This window comes from Schistocerca serialis, chromosome 11, assembly GCF_023864345.2.
Source record: "Schistocerca serialis cubense isolate TAMUIC-IGC-003099 chromosome 11, iqSchSeri2.2, whole genome shotgun sequence".
In the NCBI taxonomy this organism is placed as follows: Eukaryota; Metazoa; Arthropoda; class Insecta; order Orthoptera; family Acrididae; genus Schistocerca; species Schistocerca serialis.
Window position 1 is genome coordinate 67835110 of NC_064648.1, and position 12020 is coordinate 67847129.

Consider the following 12020-nt stretch of genomic DNA (forward strand, 5'->3'; position numbering starts at 1 on the left):
GAAGAATGTGGAAAAATTAGGTGGAGAGATAAGGTAAGAGTTGAGGAGGTTCTCTGCAGAAACAGAGAGGACTGTGTGAAAACAGACAACGATGAGGGACAGTATGATGGGACGTGTTCATAGATCAGGAAATAATTCCCATAGTTCTAGAGCAGTGATTTCCAAAGTACCCTAGACTATTATCACTCGGTGCAATCAGATATTAGCTAGTAACAGTCCCCATACATCACCAACTTTAGCAACTAATTAAACATCAAAGTGAAAATGAATTTTCACTGAACACTTTTATTTGTAAAATGAGAGAAGAATGATATTTAGGTTTGATGGACATTTTACTAAGCCCTTGACTAATACGTCAACTGTTACTGCTTAAACCTAACAATCTTTTTATATATATATATATATATATATATATTGGATTTTCCATTGTTTGATTTTTTTATATTTGAGTAATTCTCAGTCAGTACAGATCATAAATCATTCTCCAGATCCATTCAGGATTTTATTTTCGTTACTATCGAAGTCAAAAATCTACTCCCAGATCTATAAATATTAAATGCCCATTTCTTTTCCACATGTTGTCTTTAGGTAGTGTGACTGTGTGTGAGTTAAAAAAAAAAAAAAAAAAAAATCACTTGTCTACAGGGCCCCTTACTTCTGAACTGACAAGAGATTGGAACACTGTGGGCTGCCGTTGCTATTTCTATGACCACTGCCAACAACAACACCAACAACAACAACAACAACAACAGCAATAATACTATAGTAGCCCTTACATAGTTACTGTTTCATTAGTAATAATATTGCAGATTGCCCCCACACCGATGATATCAGAAGTGTATGTGTTACTGTTGTGTCACACTGTTCCTTTATCTGTTTCGAAGAGAATAAAAAAACAAATTTCCAGTATACAGCAGGAACTACACTGTGAGACCAAAAGTATCCAGACACTCTCAAAAACATAATCTTTCATATTAGGTGCATTGTGTTGCCATCTACTGCCAGCGATCTCAGTAGTCATAAGACATCGTGAGCAGAATACAGCGCTCCGCAGAACTCGTGGACTTCGAACGTGGTCAGGTGATTGGGTGTCACTTGTGTTATACGTCTGCAGGCGAGATTTACACACTGCTAAACATCCCTAGGCCCACTGTTTCCGATGTAGCAAAGTGGAAACGTGAAGGGACACGTGCAATACAAAACCATACAGGCTGACCTCATCTGTTGACTGACAGAGACCACCGACAGTTGAAGAGGGTTGTAACGTGTAATAGGCAGACATCCATCCCGACCATCACACACTGTGACAGTTAGGCGGGACATGAGAAAGCTTGGATTTCATGGTTGAGTGGCTGCTCATAAGCCACACATCACGCCGGTAAATGACGAATGACACCCCACTTGGTGTACCGAGCATAAACATTGGACGACTGAACAGTGGAAAAATGTTGTGTGGAGTGACAAATCATGGTACGCAATGTGGCAATCTGACAGCAGGGTGTGGGTATGGCGAATGCCTGGTGATTGTCATCTGCCAGTGTGCGTAGTGCCAACAGTAAAATTAGGAGGCGGTGGTGTTATGGTGTGGTCCGTGTTTTTCATGGTGGGGGCATGCACCCCTTGTTGTATTGCGTGGCACCATCACAACACAGGCCTACATTGATGTTTTCAGCACCTTCTTGCTTCCAACTACTGAAGAGCAATTTGTGGATAGCGATTGCATCTTTCCCACGAATGAGCACCTCTTCAAAATGCACGGCCTGTGGCTGAGTGGTTACATGACAATAAGATCCCTGTTATGGACTGGCCTGCACAGAGTCCTGACCTGAATCCAGTAGAACACCTTCGGGATGTTTTGGAACACCGACTTTGTGCCAGGCCTCACCAACCGACATCGATACCTCTCCTCAGTGCAGCACTCCGTGAAGAATGAGCTGCCATTCCTAAAGAGAACCTTCCAGCACCTAACTGAACGTACGCCTGCGAGAGTGGAAGCTGTCATCGAGGCTAAAGGTGGGCCAGCATCATACTGAATTCCAGCATTAGTGATGGAGGGTGCCACAAACTTTTAAGTCATTTTCCGCCAGGTTTCTGGATACTTTTGGTCACATAGTGTATCTACAACTTGGAGATATTTTCATGTGATATATAGTGTCTTTTATGTATATATCTCACTTTTACCATCATCAGTGTACATGGGTCCAACAACATGCTGAATGGACTGCTCAGGATTAGCATCACATTCTCTTCACCAATGAGTGTTGCATATGCAACCAACCAGACAATGGTCGGAGACATGTTTGGAGGCAACCCGGTCCGGCTGAACACCTTAGACACACTGTCCAGCGAGTACAGCAAGGTGGAGGTTCTCTGCTGTTTTGGGGAGGCATTATGTGGGGTCGACGTATGCCGCTTGGTGGTCACGGAAGGCGTCATAATGGCTGTATAATACGTAAATGCCATCCTCTGACCAATAGTGCAACCATATTGGTGAGACACTCGTTTTTGTGGACGACAATTCGTGCCCCCATCGTGCACATCTTGTGAATGGCGTCCTTCAGGATAACGACACCCCTCGACTAGAGTGGCCAACATGTCCTCCAGACATGAACCCTATCGAAAATGCCTGGGATAGATTGAAAAGGGCTGTTTACGGACAATGTGACCCACCAACCACTCTGAGGGATTTACGCCGAATCGCTGTTGAGGAGTGGGACAATCTGGACGTACAGTGCCTTGATGAACTTGTGGATACTATGCCACGACGAATACAGGCATGCATCAAAGCAAGAGAATGTGCTACTGGGTATTAGAGGTACGGGTGTATACAGCAGTCTAGACCACCACCTCTGAAGGTCTTGCTGTATGGTGGTACAACATGCAATGTGTGGTTTTCATGAGCAATAAAAAGGGGAGAAATGATGTTTATGTTGATCTCTATTCCAATTTTATGTGCAGGTTCCGGAACTCTCGGAACCAAGGTGATGCAAAACTTTTTGTGATGGGTGTATATTGGATCTGATGGCAACAAATATACCTGACCCCTACGAGAATGTCCACACTGGTATCAGTGACCATGACATTATTATAGCAACACTGATGATCAAAGTATAAATGACAACTAAAAGAAGCAGAAAGGTGTTCAGTAAATTGAAAATCAGTAGTGTCATATCTGAATGAGGAACTTGAAACTTTCAGCACACATCAAAAACACATAGAAGAACTATGGCTCAAGTTTAAAAGAATAGTTGACCATGCACTGGATGAATATGTACCCTGTAGAACAGTTCATAATGGGAGTGAACTTGCACGCAGTCAGTCACTGTAAAGAAACTTCTAAATAAATAGAGATTATTGCATAATAGGTTTAGAATAAAGCATAGGGATATAGACAGAGAGATTCTGATTGACTGTCAACAGGGTAATGTGCGATGCCTTCAATGATTACTGTAGCAGAATAGTGTCAAATCATATTTCATAAAACACAAAGAAATTCTGGGCGTATGTAAAGGCTGTTAGTGGCACCATAGTTAGCGTCCAGTCACTAGTGAATGACAAAGGAACTGAAATTCAGGATAGCAAAACAAAAGCTGAAATGCTTGACTCTGTTTTCAACTGTTCCTTTACATAGGAAAACTCAAGAGAATTGCCCTAATTTAATCCTTGTACCGCCGAAATGACAAATGAAATAAATATTAGTGTCAATATAATGGAAGGAAACATTCCACGTGGGAAAAATTATATATAAAAACAAAGATGAGGTGACTTACCGAACAAAAGCGCTGGCAGGTCGATAGACACACAAACAAACACAAACATACACACAAAATTCAAGCTTTCGCAACAAATTGTTGCCTCATCAGGAAAGAGGGAAGGAGAGGGGAAGACGAAAGGAAGTGGGTTTTAAGGGAGAGGGTAAGGAGTCATTCCAATCCCAGGAGCGGAAAGACTTACCTTAGGGGGAAAAAAGGACAGGTATACACTCGCACACACGCACATATCCATCCACACATGCAGACACAAGCTGTAATGAAGTACAGTCTGAAAGAAGCTGCACAGATATTGGGTCACATCTGGATAAGATTTCAAAATGGTGCAGAGATTGGCAACTTGCTGTAAATGTTAAAAATGTAAAATTGTGCACTTCACAAAGGGAAAAAAATTAGTATTCTATGACAATATCAATAAGTCACTGTTGGAATTGCCCAACTTGTCCAAATACTTGGGTGTAACAGTTTGCAGAGATACGAAATGGAATAATCACATAGGTTCGGGTGTGGGTAAAGGAGGTGGTAGACTATGGTTTATTGGTAGAACACTGGAGAAGTGCAGTCAGTCTACAAAGGAGACTGCTCACAAATTACTCTTGCGACCATTTCTATGATATTGCTCAAATCTGCTGTACCAAATAGGGCTAACAAGGGATACTGAATGCATACAGAGAAGAGCAGCACAGATGGTCACAGGTTTGTCTGATCTGTGGGTTAGTGTCACACAGATACTGAAGGAACTGTAAGGGAAGACTCTCAAACACAGGTGTAAACTAGCCTGATAATGTCTATTAACGAAATTTCAAGAACGGGCTTTAAACGATGACTCTAGGAATATATTATAATCCCCTACATATCGCTCACAGGGGTATAGCGAGGATAAGATTAGAATAATTATTACATGCACAGAGGTATTCACACCATCATTCTTCGTACAGCCCATGTGTGAATGGAACAGGAAGAAAGTCTAATAACTGGTGCAAAGGGATGTATCCGCTGCCATGCAGCCCGTGGTGGTTTGGAGGGTTAGATGTAGAAGTAGCATATGCAGAATACCAAAAATCTCAAATCTTAACTCAGTACTTAGCCAATTTAACTTTATTATCCAGTACACTCATTTACTTAGTAAGAATCTGTTGGTGTAATTAATTTGCCTAAAAACTGTACTAATTGCAAATACCAGTAATATAAAACCTATTTTGATTGTTCCTGTGTAAACATGTACTCCCTAATAACTTTCAGATACAGTAAATCAAAAATATGTATTGATAAGTGAAGTACACCTACAGGTAATGGAAACTGTTAGTAACTTTTGCCCTCATTTAATTTTAGATAATTAGCATTTTTATGTAAAACACTGTTACTGAAGTAGAATTCCAAAGCTTGGCAATTTAGACAGCACAATTCAATGACAATTATTGTTTTATCTAAAAGTCCTCAGTCAAACAAATCTTATTCCACTATTCAGAAATAAACTTCTTTAATTGTAATTTGTAAAAAGACAGCAAACAACAACAGCAGAAATGTACTACCAATTATTGAAATATTATAAAAGAAAGACCACTGGAAGCCTTTTACCCAGTCTGCAGAAGGTTATGAAATGTGCCGGATCTGTGGCCAACATTACTGGACAATGTACTGCAGACAATTCAGTACAGAATACAAGTCAAAAATGTATCGCGAGTTATCCAAATTTTGCGTCTGAGAGTTTATTTGGTGACTGTTTTTAATGATCGACTGAACTTCTAATTAACTTCATGAAATGTGTTAAATCTTCTAATAATGCCTTCTGCTAACTGTGACAATAGGAATGGACTGTGAACTGCATTATTTCCAAATTATATTTACTGTGCACATCATTTTTGGATTGGTTTGGCTGTCAGATTTCAAGAACAGTGATTTAAGAACATGAATCAGTGACTTTGTTAATTAAATGTCTGCCACACATGAACTTAGATCACTTCTAGGTTAGGTTACTGTACTCGAATAACCACATTACACGATATCAAACAAGTGTAACATGTGGCTAGCTGTGTATCTGTCTATAAATTATAATAAATGAGACCTGATATGGCCATAAACTGTAGGTTGTGCAGTCAAAGTGTTTCAACTGCAAACCTGGCATGGACCTCATTTAAAATAGCCTACTTTAGGCAACCACTTTTCAGCCAGATTCAATGGAGGTGCAGCTACTGGAAGCATATCAGGACAGGTAAATATGGCTGCACTTCAAGCCCAACAGGAAGTGATTGAATAGCGTGCAATTCGTTGCAGTAGGTAGTAGGGAAGGAGTAGAAGAAAAGTTTATTGGATAATAGTAGGAATGAGAGAAGAAAGGCTAATTTAGTTCTGTACGGAAGTACATTTGGAAAAGACTAGGGACTGGGGGAAGGTTCTATCTGGACAATTTAACGAGAGTTGTGCAGAAGACTCAATACAGAAAGAAGTGGATACTGAAATACTAAGGAATGACGAGACAAGTTTGATGTTTTCTAAGCTTGTAGATAATGTGATAGGGAACATCATGGTAGGCACTTCAGCTGAAGAAGACCGGCCATCACTGAAATAGACAATCACAGAAGTTGGATAGACAAAAATTGGCACAAGAAAGGTAATAGTGAATGCTTGGGTAACAGAGGAAATACTTCCATTAATATGAAGCATGCAATACTGAAGACAGAAAGGTGGATAAGGACAAGAACTATTGCAAAATCAATTTATCTGCTCATAGATCCAAGTGTTGACAAGAAAAGAAAATTGAGGATCTGAAGCATGACTTAAGAAAAATGAAGACATGGTCATAGGATCTGTTGATCTGAAAAAAGCATTTGCCAGTGTAAAACGTTGCAAGAGGTTTGAAATTCTGACAAATATAGGAGTGAGGTATAGGGAAATATGGATAACGTACAATATCTACACGAGCCAAGAGTGAACAATAAGAATGGAAACAAAACATGAATTGCTTGGATTAAAAAGGGAATAAGACAGGGGTGCAGTCTTTTGTGCCTACTGTTCAAACTATGCATCAAAGCAGCAATGACTGAAATAAAAGAAAAGTGAAAGAGTGGGATTAAAATTCAGAGTGGAAGAATACCAGTCATAATATTTGCTGATGACACTGGGAAGTAAAGAATAATTACAGGATGTGATGACTGGAATGAACAGTCTAATGAGTACACAGTGTGCATTGGGTGTAAACTGTCAGAAGATGATGTAATGTGGTGTAGCAACAGTGAAGACTAATGATAAACATCAAAATTGGTAACCATGAAGTAGATGAAATTAAGGAATTCTGCTACCTTGTAAGAAACGTAACACGGCAGTTGAAGCAAGGAGCACATAAAAAGCAGACTGGCATGGGAGAAAGAGGGCATTCTCTGCCTTAATCTGAGGAAGAAATTTCTGAGAGCGTATGTTTGGAGTGCAGCATTGTATGCTAGTGAAACACTGACTGTGGAAAAACTGCAACAGAAAAGAATATAAGTGTTGGAGATGTGGTTCTATAGAACAATGCTGATAATAAAGTGGACTGATAAGACAACTGACGAAGAAAGAAAGGTTTGGAAATAGAGATAAGAAGGGACAGGATTATAGGTTGTGTTGTACAGGGTGACACTGTTGAGGAAGACAGAGATTGGAATATGAGGAAACGTGGTGAAAGTGCTACTCTGAGATGAAGAGATTGGCACAAGAAATGGATGTGTGATGGCCCGCAGCAAACAATCCACAGAAGTCGACATTATTGATGGGAGCAGTTTCTGCATCTCACAACAGGCTGCGGTCAATTCAGCAGTGCGCTAACTGATACGCCCACGCGCTCAACAGAAGAATTGACAATGCTCGAGGGAAGCAGCCGCTAGCCCGAACTCATTGAGTTCACTACCAGCAATGACACAGTGTTATTGGCAGTAAATTGGAGGCCGCCTTCAATTTGATGAAGAGCCGAGCACTCGTGGCAAGATGCCTAGTCCCCGTGGTCACGAGGCAGGTAAGACATCCCAGTCGGGCTGTGCAGTGGAGAAGTGCAGCCGAATATCTAGGAGTCATTCCTGACAGGTTTCGTATTTGACATTGACGTGTCGAAGAACTGAGGGAACGAGCTGTAGGGGCTAGGACGCGGGGAGCGGGGGGCATTACTGGCTCCGCCCACAGCCAAAACCGACTCCACACTCCCACAGGATCTCGAGGTCAATCAATGTGAGATGCTACTGCACCCGATTTTGGAGTACACAGCTGTCATCTGGGGAAACACAGATGATACTCGTACGAAACACCTACAGAGGGTGCAAAATCAAGCTCTCTAACTCGTTTTGCAGCTATTCCAGGGTTTCTTGATGGCGGAACTCCACGAAGCTGCCAGAATACCTCTCCTCTGGAAGAGATTTAAGCTGTCGCCAGTGGTTTCTACGGTAAATGGAGGATGTCACAGAACTGACACGACCAAAACCTGGGCACCGGGGTGCACAGCCACAATCCCACCAGGTTGCCGCACCTGCTGGCCAAATAACTCTATAAGGTCAGTTCTTTCGTGGGTTTCAAGTTGACACAAAAAGAAGATAAGAAAGAAGAAAACCAAAGATCAGGAAAAGAGGAAGGCCTCTCAAGTGGATGGACACAGTGAGTTCATAACCCTCTGCGAGTCGGCAATGCTCTGCGGAGATATACTGACCGGCCAGGTTACTGCGGGCTCTGCAGTCGCTGCCCCAAGTAATCGCCCGAGCCACTGACACACTACAGAGCTCGAACCGACTCTCCTGGGCCGATACGCTCTGCACTCGGCCAGCTCTGTTGCCGACACGTCTGTTCCCGACCGCACTCACCGGACGTTCTCTGTGTACCAGATGTTGTCTAAAAAGATTACTAAAACATTTCTTACCTGTCCACAGAGCTCCAGTAACGATGCTAAATCAATTTCAGGTACCTTGTTACGATGTGAAGTATCCCTGCCCACTTTGTTTTTTAAAAGCAATTTTTTTTGTAAATGAAACTGATTTAATTTTTAATGTATGTCACTTATTGCTGAAGGTAGCAAAACATTATTCACAGTTTCTACAGAAAGCAGACTGCAGTTGTAGAAAGTCGAAGGGCTTCAAGGGAAATCCACAGATCAGAAGGGAGTGGGACAGGGTTGCAGCATATAATCAGTATTATTCGGACTGTAAATAGAGTAGGCTGCAAAGGAAAGTAAGGAGAAATTTAAGATGGGAATGAATGTTTGTGAAGAAAAAATATAAAAGTATTAAGGTTTGCTGACATCATTGTATTTATGTCAGACCATGGAAAGGATATAGAAGAGAGCAGTTGAACAGGTGATATTTTGAAAAGATAGTAGAAGACGATAATCGACAAAAGTAAAACACGGCTAATGGAATGTAGTCGAATTAAATCAGGGGACACTGAGGGATTTAGATTAGGAACTACAAAATTAGCAGATGGGTTCTGCTATTTGGTTAGTAGAATAACTGACAATGGCTGAAGTACAGAGAATATAAAATGCAGACTGGTAACAGCAAGAAGTGCTTTCTGAAGAAGAGAAATTTGTTAATACTGAATATGAATTTGTATGTTACGAAGTGTTTTTGGAAAGTATTTCTGTGGAGTGTAGCCTCGTACAGAAGTGAAACAGGAATGATACACAGTTCAGACAAGAATAGAACACAAACTTACGAAATCTCGTGGAAGACAGGAACAGTGCTGAATAGACTGAACAAGCGACGAAGAGGTGGTCTGTTTCTTCAAATGAGATACAGATGCCCACATTATCCAGTTACACGATATACCAGTTCATTTTTTGTGGTGGTGTTCTCAAGTTAACAGATTTTCCATATTATCACCAGCCTACCACCACTTCTATTGCAACCGGTAACCCCATATTCACCGAGTGTCTCCAGTAATGAGCTTAGAGTGACCAGCCCACGTAGGAAACACCGAGAATTTATTTATTGCAGTCAAATATTAGGTCTACACCCAGTCACAGCCAATCAGTTGAACTGATAACTTTCTTATCAAAATATTAACAATCCCTCTTACCAGTGCCGCCATCTGTGTGACGGCACAAGTGTAGGAGACACTGAGAATTTATTTACAGCAGTCAAATATTATGTCTACACCCAGTCACAGCCAATCAGTCGAAGTGATAGCTTTCTTATCAAAATATTAACTATTCCTCTTACCAGTGCTGCGACCTGCCGTCTAAACGTAGCACTTTCCGACGAGCTCTCTTTCCCGTAAAGGCGAATGTAAGGTACAGTAGGAAAATAAATAAATAAAGGTGTCATTGCGTCACAGAAAATAAACATTCACTTTTTATTTATTTCGAAACCGCTATCAGAACGACAGTGCGGGAGAGGTTCCCTTATTTACAATGAGCTCGAGACGAGCTGCGGCAGACTACGCAGTACGAGAGGTCTGCAAAACTGGAGCAGAGGCAGGCGCCCGCCAGGTGGAGAGCGGCACCCCGAGTACGGTCGGCACCCGCAGCTGCAGCCGCACTCCCCCGGGCCGGGCCGCCGAGCTGCCGGCGCGCCGCACTACGACGGGGACCGCCGTCAGGTGGTCGGGTTGAGGCGGTGGGCTGCAACGAGAGAGGAGCTGCGTCAGAGACTCCCACTGTACATTGTCAAACTGAGAATGCGACTACAGTACGGAGTCCGTTTCCTTTCGCAGTTGCCGTGAATCCCATAACACACAAACGACAGTATTGCCATTTGTTAAAGATACTCAAAGTCTCAATTATAACTTGAAAAAAGTTACATAATTAGTTTTTCACTATCAAAATTAATTTGCTGACTGCGAATTCAATGTGAGCTTTATTAAGTATAAATCTACTACCCAATAGTGACACCCGAAAATTTGTGCCGGAACTCAAAACTGGATTTCTCACTTACTGTGAGTGGTCACCTTAACCATTTCACCTACCTGTGCACACTCCCTGAACTGACCTAAACTTCAACTTCCACACGTTACACTGTCTACATCCTTATTTCGTAGTCCGCTCAATTCCTCACCTAACTATTGCAACTTTTAATACGTAGAATAGCAATGAATAGAAATTAGAAAATTTTATTAAAACTCATCCACACTGCCACAAGCAAACTCAAGTTGTGTCAGAGACGGAGGTGGAAGCAGGAAGCGAGACAGTACGTCACTAGTGGGTCAGGTCGTCGACACATAACAATATTTGTACTTTCGACATTGCTGCCCAGTCAGCAATCTAATATATAAGAAATCGAGGCCGATAGTTTCTTATATGTTACATTACGATGTGTTTGGCAGAAAGTGAGACGAGCATATTCCTCAGTTCGGGAGACGTGTCGCATCGAATTGTATCTCTGTCACATTGAACTGCATCTCTTTCACGACAACGCACAGTATGAAACTGATGTGGCAGTCAACGGGCCGTTAAGTGACTGTAGCAGAATAAAGATGACACGTACGATTGTTACAAACTGAGCCTCGTGCTATCTCCCTTTAAATAACCCAGCTCTCATCACATGTTTATCACTGGGATCAATAGCATTCGCAGTACTAACACTGGAGTTCACGATTATGATACTGTAGTGAATCTACGTTCTAGAAGCTCCGGCACAGTCTACGAACAAGCCGAAGGTGCACTCGAAATCGCGACCTCGAACTTGACGAACTTGATGCTGCTCGCCACAGAAAACTGGCAGTCTTCTGACAACACCACATCACAGATTGCTGCCAGCACTGTACTTCAATGCGGAAGGTGGCAACGGGGCCTCTCTGTGTCCACACTCCCATTTGACACTCAGGTGCTGCGGATGCAGACACCTATCGGGGGTAGGCAGGAGTCTACCGACTGCAAGAATATCGATGCTGGGTACATCACGGACAGCTCATCGAGGGTTGCCGTAGAATTCAGAGTGGGACTGAGGACACTCCAGTCAGCCCAAAATGAACTACATGCAGGTCAACGGATATACCTGCTTGTTGACAACCTGCTGCATCACTACGGTCACTGGCATCATCTCCTGGGGATAGAATCACCGACCTGATTCGACAGTAACTCCTGAGCAGACAGGAACTCCAGCCCCCCCCCCCCCCCCCCCCCGCACACACAAAAAGCTCCGAACTGGGAAAAGTTAAAGAGGTTGAGATAGCCATTTTTTATTGCAGTCAGACGGCCAAAGATTCCAGCCAGGTGACTGTTGCATGTGTTGCCCCTGCATACGAAGTCTTTTCAGGTCCGTATGAGCACGATATCGACACCAGTTGGGTGGGCTGCAA

At 42.3% G+C, this 12020-nt stretch overlaps 1 protein-coding gene across 1 annotated transcript in view; it reads right to left on the reverse strand.

The window, feature by feature from the left end:
* Window positions 1-10062: 10062 nt before the first annotated feature.
* Window positions 10063-12020, reverse strand: part of LOC126426852 (dnaJ homolog subfamily C member 11) — a 133899-nt gene continuing 131941 nt past the window's right edge. Inside the window, exon 12 of the mRNA XM_050088873.1 lies at window positions 10063-10344. Coding sequence (XP_049944830.1) covers window positions 10319-10344 — 26 coding nt within the window. The 3' untranslated portion in view covers window positions 10063-10318. The remainder of the gene's footprint in view (window positions 10345-12020) is intronic.